The following is a 9,606-nucleotide window of genomic DNA, read 5'->3' as shown; positions in this document are numbered from 1 at the left end:
TAATATAATTACATAATATTAAATATTTATAAATATATTAATTTATTATTAACATACTATAATAACATATAATTAACATTATTAATAATATAATATTATATAAATAATAGTATAATATTATATATATTAGTAATTGTTTAATTTTATATAATAATAAATACATTATTATAAAAAAATTATATAATATATAATAATAACAAATGATATACCAGAATTATTAAATATATAATTATTTGAAAATAATATGTAATCATTATAATTTATAATATAACTCATTAAGTAAAATATAATATTATAATACATTATACAATTTTATATTGCATTATATTTAATACATCTAATACTATAATAATGTAAACTAAATATTATAATATTTTATTTATAATATATTTTATTATAATTAATATATAATATATTAATAATATGTTTAATACTAATGTTGTAATGGGTCAAACAACATGAATATTTATACTACTTAAAAGAACACTCTCGGCTCAATGCCTTTAACACAAAAGATTCTCCATATCTAATACATTATCTACAATAACAAAGTTCATGAATCTTGATTTTCGGGTGAACTAAACAGCAGAAAACTCCTAACCAAAAACGGGTTGATTTGCTGTAACTAGATAGACAGGGCTTTCCAATGGATCCCTCTTTAACTTAATTTGGTGAATAATAACCCAGTCAAAAGTCTCATCGATTTTTTTGTTCAGATACAGATAAAAACTACAAGTTTAGTATCCAAAGTCTCATAGAATTTCAATTTGCATGAGAAGTATTTTAAATTTCTGATCAAAGATCATTTTTTTTATTCATGTACTCCTTCAAACGCGTTGTTTCATGATGTGGGTTGGTTTAATCGGTTTGCATCGAATCACCGCTAGTTTAAACACATTCATCGAATCCCTAACCCTAGCCGATCTCCCTCAAGAAAAATAAAAGAAGGATCTTTTAGCAATTTCAACGAACACAGTCGTATGAGCTATTTCAAGGATGTGAGGGACCAATATGAATATTGCCCAAAATCCCTAAAACCCTAGCCCTACATAATGGTCCTGTGAAGCGTTCAGCCCCAAAACCCTAATCTCCCCCAAGAAATGTCGAAGGGCTCCAAGCTGCTGCAGTTCATCAACTGCCGCATGCGCGTCGCGATCCAAGATGGCCGCCAGCTCGTCGGAAGTTCATGGCCTTCGACCCGCCCAGCATGAACGCTCGTCTCCGGCCTCGGTACGACTGTCGATGGTAAGTTTGCGGGGAAGCTCCCCCCTTCGAAGAAATCGCCCACTGACCCTGTAACCCTAACATTCGCGCGCAATCCCAACGAGGAGCGCGAAGGACGCGCCGTACCCTTGCCTCTTGTCTCCTCCGCGGTCGAGGAGGTCTTACGTCGATGACGCCGCTGACGAGGCCCACCTCCCCACCAGATGACTGACTCCCGCGGCGACCGAAAAGGCTTCTCATGTGGCTACCGCGCCGCCAGCGGCGCCACCCGCATGGTCGTCGTAGCCGACGGAGCTAATTGCCGCGGAATCGCCCACTGCTCACATCTCTAGGTTGCAGGGCAGCCTGCGCCTTTCATGGCGGCCGCACGCGGCGCGTCGTGGGCCCGCTCCTGGGATGATGCTGGCCTCAGCAGTCGTTCGCCGCGCTCGCGGTCCCTCGTGGCAGCTCCGCCATTCCTACCCACCCAATTATGGCGCGTCCCGGCCTCAGATGTCAGGATTCCCAGGGCAGCCATGCCTAGGGGCCACGCAGGCCGACTGCAAATGCCATTTGCGGGGAGGCCTGTGGGCCGCCGCGCGCAGGTGCCGTACTCGGTGCCGGCCCCGCAGTAATGGGGGGAGCCGATTGGGGCCACGCACCAGCGCGCAGGGACAGACTTGATGAGGCTGGAATGCGCGCCACTGACAGCGCGGGCCCAGGCCCGGAATGCCGGCCCCGCCGCCGGGTGGGCAGGTGCCGGTGTTTGCACCGCCTAGGCCTGGGATGCCGCCTCCGCCGCCACAGCAGGGGCAGAACCAGCAGCAGCAACCTTAGGGCATTCTTCTGTAAGTAATTTGCAGTGAACATTAATGCAGAGGTGCTATCAATGCAATTAACATTTTATTAAATCAATTTGTAAACATCCTAGCAGTCACATTGATGTGATTAGAAACATATATGATGGCCCAGGTAGTACGTAGTGTGAAATGGGGACAGTTTTGAGACTTTCATTCCTTACAATTGTAGTAGGTTTCTTAGGACAGGAAGGATTAACAATGTGTTGGATTTATAAAAGAAACAACAATTATTAGTTATGTGGGGGGCGTTTACAAACATGTGTGATGGATTGAGTATTAACCTCTACAGTTTCATTGATTAGAAAAGTTAAAAACGTTACAATGAGGGCCTAAAAGATACGAAAGAAATACATATATAGATATTCATCATGAAAGAAAAATAGGAATAGACGTTGTGGGTTAGTAATTTGTATCAGAATCGATGAGTGAGAGTTGGACACAAATGCATTCCTTGTTATTTTAGATGTTCGCAAGGCCCAAAATTAGGCTTAGGGATGGAATCTGTTGAAAATTGAGGTATTCATATTTGAGTTAATCTGAAGTTTTTGAATCCGTATTTGAATTCAAATTTGAATCTGTTTATGGATTCAGATGCTCCTTTGGAAATTAAATACTTCCTTTGCATGCTGAAATTCATGTGTATTTGATTTGGTTCAAATAGTTAAATAGTTCCCTTAATATGATCTGAAATTTCAGTCTTATTGGCTAGTGGGGTTCTTGTCTTTCACAGAATTTGAAATCTCATTTATAAAGATCATTGCATAACAAACTTCATCCATAGAACATTTGTTGTACACACACAATAAACAAATAAATATGTTCTTACAATCTTACTATTGTAGTAATGATCATTATGAATAAAATGCACATTGTGCATTGGGTTACTTGTAGCGTTTAATCCAAACGGAGAAAAGCCTAGAAGACAAGGTAAAGGAAATTGCATGACATGTTATAGATGCTTTTTCTTTTTAAGCCATTTCATATTCTGTTTCTAAGCTCAGACATTCGGAATAGGATTCATTGATCTGTCGACGACATAGCCCTTATCTTAATTAGCGAATGAAAGACTAGGATTGGTGTGGCTGATTCCAATTTCAGTATAAAGCCTTTGTTGCTGTCTGCACATCTGTTGGGATACATGTCAGCTTGTAAATGTGAATACTTCTTATGGAGTAATGATAATAATCGTACTTGTCAGCTTGTAAATGTTGCTGTCTGCACATCTGTTTGGTTGGGGCTGTAAGGTCGCGTTTGGTTCAAAAAATTTTCATGGAAAGGGGGGGAGGAAAGCTGCCATATTGTCAGCAATATGTCAGCTTTCCCCTCCCCTTTCCATGAAAAAATCATGAACCAAACGCGCCCTAGGGCCCGTTTGGATAATGGAAGTATTAGAAGTAAGAAGTAGGTTATAGAAGTAACTTTCAAAGCTATGAAGTAGGAAGTAGTGGAAATAGCATTTTTTTGTTTGTTTCATATATTTTTAGAAGTAATGGAAGTAGAACTTCTTCCTCTTCATTTACTTTTTTTGTTTGGATAACATTTGGAAATATTATTAGGAAGTAATTTTATCAATGAAAAGTTGTTAGACGTAACTAATAAAGGAAATATTAATAAAAAAATTATTTATGTCATAATTAATATGCATTTCAACTACTTCCGAGCTACTTCTGAGTATTGAGGATTGGAAAAATATTTTGGAAGTAAAGATGACACGTAGGCGCCACATAAGCATTTAGGGAAGTATTGAAAGTAAGTTTTTCAGAAAATCAAACATACTTTTTTGTTTGGAAGTAGCAGAAGTAGCCTCTACTTCTTTTACTTCAGCTACTTCACAGTTACTTTCATGCAAACAAACAGGCCCCTAATGTAGAGATGTTAAATGGGTGGGTATGGGTATTAAATGGGCGGACCATAAATGGGCGGGCATGTTTTGCCCATTTACCCATTTATGGTCCATTTAACATTATTTAAATGGGCGGGTTTTTACCCGCCCATTTAATAAACGGGTCGCCCATTTGCCCATTTAACTATAGTAACTATATATGTATAATACTTTTAGGGTGTTTTTTGTAAACTTTTAGGGTTTTTTTTGTAAACTATTGTGGGCTTTTTGTAAACTTTTTGGGAGCTTTTTGCAAACTTGTTGGGGGTTTTTGATAATTTACTAACAAAGATAGGAACATAAACAAAGATAAACAAAGGCAGACAAGTTCATGATTGAACCATTTACAAGTCTGGATAAAAGTACAGACCTCACACATTTGCAAAATTAACCTCAAATTTTCAAACCAAAAACCAAAAGATCAATAATAACAAAATTGAGAGAATATTTAAATGAATTAAGATAGAAAACACAAGGTATGCAAGGATTTGTATAAGATCAATAACTTGATATAAATGCCATCATAACTATCAGCAACACAATCACGATTAGTAAGGACAATCTACGTAATTACTTGATAAACTAGAAGAGTAGTAAGTTCGTCTATAAACAAAATAGTAGCACAACCATAGTCCACTTATTTCCCATCTTTCAAATGTTCAGGCATGAACAGGATCATGACAGAAGAAAGAAAAGACCATGAAACAAACATAACACTCAGTTGTACTCAATAACAACATTAAAAATACTGCAGCAAGCCTCATATGTGCGTCTTCATAGCAAGGGTTAGAATCCGAAATCACCATAGAGACCTCAATATTTCTCCTGCATCAATCATCCATAGAATTAGTTAAGTTTGTCACAAACGTATGATATTGTCATAATAATGAAACACTAGATAGCAAGATGCGATCTTTGGGAACCAGGGGACTAAAGATCAGCTAAATACACAAAGAACTTATCAGATACGTAATCATATAACAAAATTATGGTTTTACGAGAACAGGAAACATGATAGTAAATACAGGAACCAGAGCCAAGAGACCTGCATGCATTGTTAATATGCTTGAACTTTGAGCAAAAGGCATGTGACACTCAGTTCAAGTAGTTTGAAAATCTAACAGCAAAAGGATTATATGACTTAATACAGCATAAAATAAGGCCGAACCTCGGTTGCCAAGTTCACCATCCAGTGATTCCTCATAAAAGAAGCTGAAAGGCCTTGCAGATAGTAATGATTTAGACAATAGCTCATAGGAAAACCACTCTTTTAAATTCTTCATCTTCAGTTAATCTGAAAAACAAAGCGAAAGTATAGAATTCAATACCCAGCAAATAAACGATAAGCAAAAGATTACTACATACAAGGAAAAACTTTTGTCTAAGCATATAATTTTGCCTTTCCATACTCTGCTCAAGCAGTAAATGTCAGAATGCACAACAATATACTAGGAATGCTGGTATTTTGTCTAAGCATATCAGCAATATACTAGGAATGCTGGTTCAAAGGGAGCAATTTATGTGTAGCAAATCAAGTTCTATCATCCATTTATTACCAATATATCAAACTGTCCAAACAGGAGCACCAACCCTTGCATTACCCCAGGAGGGACCACTAGATTGTCCACTACAGAAGAGAATAGAGAAGGAGAAAAAGCCACTCTTGCTCCTGAAGGTAGACCACAAATTTGTGAAAAAAAAAACATAAATGCTCAGGCTAATCATAAAAAAGAATTAGCTCACTAAGAGGAATTCAACCTAAACTTGTTATAGACTACTACTAGCTTTATCCTTGCGTAAACTTTTTATTTTCATGTTTCATGTCCTCTGATGCAACTCCTGATATCCATGTCAAGTGCCTCCTTTCATAATTACTTTATACGACTACACTGAACACAATGGAAGAAAACGCTTTCACGCCTTTTTCCACAGAAACACTTGAACAACAAAAGACAACACAAAAATGCTCCTTTTGCTGCAGAACTACCTTAGCGTAAAGTGATCCCAAACTTTTGATGTTTGTCTTCTTTTACGTTTAGAAGTACTCTCATCATCACTACCATCATCATGGATGCTAAATTGATCATTTAAAGACATGATCGCTGAAAAAAATAATTTAATAGCACATCAATTTTGGTAGTAAACACATAATAAAGTGGAATATAAATTGACTCAACATGCAAATAGATCTATATATGTATTAAGAAATGAAAAAACTATGACGATAAGTATTTGAGCAGCCATGCAATGGCATAGGCAAATGGTAATCAACGGGGACATATAAGCCCAAAAAAGACTACCCCAGCAGTTAATTCACGAGTGTATGTAAATTTTATGTATATGCACATATTTATCTACGTCTGTATTTGATTTTTTGTGCGAAAATGCTTCTAACAACAAAACAGGGAAAACAATAACAACAACAACAATGCAGCATTTAATTCACATACACATCGATTATGTAGCAAGTGTTTGATATGCATGAATAACAGTAATGAATTCACTCAGCAAGTCTCTGTTATGTAGCAAGTGTTTGGCAGAAGTAGGATACTAACTGATATCGAAACCAAATCCATGGAGTGTGATCCAAATCCTAGGCAGGATAACCATGAGTTAGAATGCTGTATTGAAAAATCTACTCTTTGGTCACCCAACTCAAGCTCATGTATAACTGAGAACCCTCCAAATTCCCCTTACACACTAAAAGGATATGAGTATGATATTCTATAGCGAGTTGCCTGAGGCAAAAGAAAAGGAAGTATATGCTTCTAAGTTCTAATTAATGACTCGAATCTCTCTCACTAAAATGGCCACCTTTGGAAGACCAAGGTTCAATATAGCGGCAAGAAAAGCTACTTCTTTTAGTTTTGACTTGCATGGAAGACGAATCAAGGATATCTACAAACAGACTCACAACTTTTCATGTTAAAATTGATAAGAAGCAATTTAGCCCTTTTAGTCAATACTTGGGAAACCTTGTTATTCTATTGACAACATATAGAAAGTGGATGATGTCTTCAATAAAATGACCTCACCGAGATGGCAAGGTCAGTTAATATTATCCCCTCAAAACATGAACACCCTTGAAATGTAGAGGGGAAAAAAAGACAATATTTCCACTTCAAACCATAGATTTCCTAGGATAATCATATTTCCTGAAAAGAAAGACCACTTTGATCATGCATCCTTTCCTTTTCACAGGCACCGTAACCAACAAGTTTCACTTATCATGAAATTGAATAGGAGTGTCCATAACATTCTAACTATAAATATTAGAGCTTATTTATTTAGTTCATACTTGATATTTTATGTTACATGAAGTCAGAAACAAAGCTACAACTATAGTCTCTCTTCTGAAATCTGCATTGACTGGTACCAATGTCCCATTGCAATTAGCCTAAAATTTATCTTAAATCATCAAATCCCTCCCTAAAGGAACCAAACCCAATAGTTTCACCTTTTCATCATAATATCGTAGGTTTTGGGTTCGAAAGGCACTTGAGGTGGCGGCGGAGGAGGAGGAGGCGGAGGAGGAGGCGGAGGAGATTGGGATCGGGATTGAGGCGGAGGAGATTAGGATCGAGGCAGAGGAGAAAGAGGAGATTGGGAATTTTGGGATCGGGTTTCTTTTGTTTTGGTTTTGGGAATACGGTGGGCGGGCAAACGGGCGAATAAACACTGCCCATTTAGTGCCCATTTAGAATAATGTAAAATGAACCCGCCCAATTAGACCCATTTAATTAAATGGGTGGGCGTTGGGCGGGCCAAATGATGGGCGGGTCAGGTGGGTAAATGGGTATGGGCCAAAAATTGACAACCCTACCCTAATGGGTGGGAAGCTACTGTAGCAGTCAGGCTACATCAGTATCATCGAATTCTGTATTTGTTAGGGGGAAATGGGGGCTGATGTGGCAGCCTCTTAAGTCTTAATTCCTAGCAAAAAGCTCTAAACATGCTCTTGCTGCATTCCACTGAGTAAATTAACCATGTTTTTAAGCGTGTGTATATTCCACTCGTATGCTTTATTTATATCCTTATTATTGTTATCCTACATGTTATGTGATTATTCCATTTCATGCTTTATAAACATTGATGGGATATATGCCATTTTAATCCCACTTATTTACCTAAAATATCACAAGCTTTCATTTAAGAGTTTAACATATTCCAACCTGTGATCAGGTTTGGCGACGGTGCGGCGGATGGGCTTTGGAGTTGATTGCAAGCAATGAGGGATATTCTAGCCTGTTTCTGATACCGTGGACTGTGGACTGTTGGATGTTGCAAGGAACATTAGTCCATTTCTTGAGATGAAGTACAGTTAACTAGTTTCGACCTGCCGTTGTTCTTTAGTGTTCTGACTTGCGAACGGTCTTAGTACTATATTTCGTGTTAAAAGTGTTCATTTAGTTCATCACAGATCTTTACTTTTTTTTTGAGAAAACTCACAGATCTTTACTTAAATGTGAATCAAATGCTATGTGCTGCGGGGGAGCATTTATTTATCTTCAGGGTTTTACCATCCAAGCTGAACTTGCTGCTTGTTATATTGATGCTGGTATACGCCCTGAAAGGAAAATTTTCTCGGGGGTTCTATCTGCAACAATAAAACTACAGGACGATGGACGATATTATAGCGGTCTATCTGCAACTACAGCTTTATTTTTAGGGACGCTTCTGTTGCAGATCGGATTGTTGGGAGTGAGTGTTATCTGATTGTGTTGTGAGAAGAGGGTTTTCTTGCCCACACGAAGTATGATTCTTTCAGGCATCTCAGATATTCTAATATATGTGATTTATTCTCATCTTTATGTTTGTCTGTATTTACTGTATTCTTCTTCGTGAATGCGACTAACCCTAGTTTTTTTTTCTTTTTCTTCGACTATATATATAAAGTATTCCATAATAAAAACTGTATACATAAAGATGAGCTAGATATGAACAATATATAAGCCATCTGAGACAGCTTCTTTGACTGTGCTGAAACTGGTATTGGACTTAGCAAAAGAAATAACAATTTTTTTAAGTAATTCGTTTTCTCAATCAACAATTCAGAGTGAACCTCATGGCTAATGTCAATCTTCAACAGACTCCCGCTATGAGATCTATGACATTGTATTTGCTGAGTGGAACCTTATATATTTGTTGTTTATCCTTTAGAAGTATGGTTAAATTATCCTAAAAACTACTACTGATCTTTTCACTAATTAAGTAAAACCCTAAATAAATATTTCTTGGACTATTAATCTATCTGTTACGATCATAAGCAAATGTTTCACATTTAAATTAAAACTCTAATTTTTGGTACTGAAATTATTCAATCATCTTTCTTATTATTATTATTATTATCAATATTTTTAAGCCCTATGTAAGAATTTTCTTCTTTTACCTTATTTTATTCATCATTTTTTTTCTCTCCTTATTTAATTGTACACATATTCAGCTTTCTTTTCCAGTGTTTTCTGCAATTTGTCAAATTCTTATGTCTTCTCTATTATTAATTAATTATTCAATTAGATGTTTATATGGGACCTGAATTCTAAAGTTAATACCATTAACCATCACCAAAGGTTAATGATAAACGATCTCTAACACAATCTATAGTTCTACCAAAAATGATTTTGAGATGAGTTACGTCTTCTTAATTTTTTATCACAATAT

At 36.9% G+C, this 9,606-nt stretch overlaps 1 protein-coding gene across 1 annotated transcript; it reads left to right on the top strand.

Moving 5' to 3' along the window:
* LOC109831650 (basic salivary proline-rich protein 3-like) lies at window positions 1,063–8,450 on the top strand. The gene is made up of 3 exons (XM_020399015.1): window positions 1,063–1,205; window positions 1,915–2,051; window positions 8,128–8,450. Exons 1-2 carry the CDS (start codon window positions 1,101–1,103, stop codon window positions 2,038–2,040), a joined length of 231 nt encoding a protein of 76 aa, XP_020254604.1. The 5' UTR covers window positions 1,063–1,100; the 3' UTR covers window positions 2,041–2,051; window positions 8,128–8,450.

The sequence above is a fragment of the Asparagus officinalis genome, chromosome 1, assembly GCF_001876935.1.
Source record: "Asparagus officinalis chromosome 1, Aspof.V1, whole genome shotgun sequence".
NCBI lineage: Eukaryota > Viridiplantae > Streptophyta > Magnoliopsida > Asparagales > Asparagaceae > Asparagus > Asparagus officinalis.
The sequence above is the reverse complement of the archived record's forward strand: the minus strand, read 5'-3'. Positions and strand labels throughout refer to the sequence as shown.

Coding starts and splice junctions, on each gene's coding strand:
- LOC109831650 (XM_020399015.1), top strand. CDS start 1,101: ATGTCGAAGGGCTCCAAGCTGCTGCAGTTCATCAACTGCCGCATGCGC. Junction 1,206..1,914: donor CATGGCCTTCGACCCGCCCA/GCATGAACGCTC, acceptor CGCCACTGACAG/CGCGGGCCCAGGCCCGGAAT.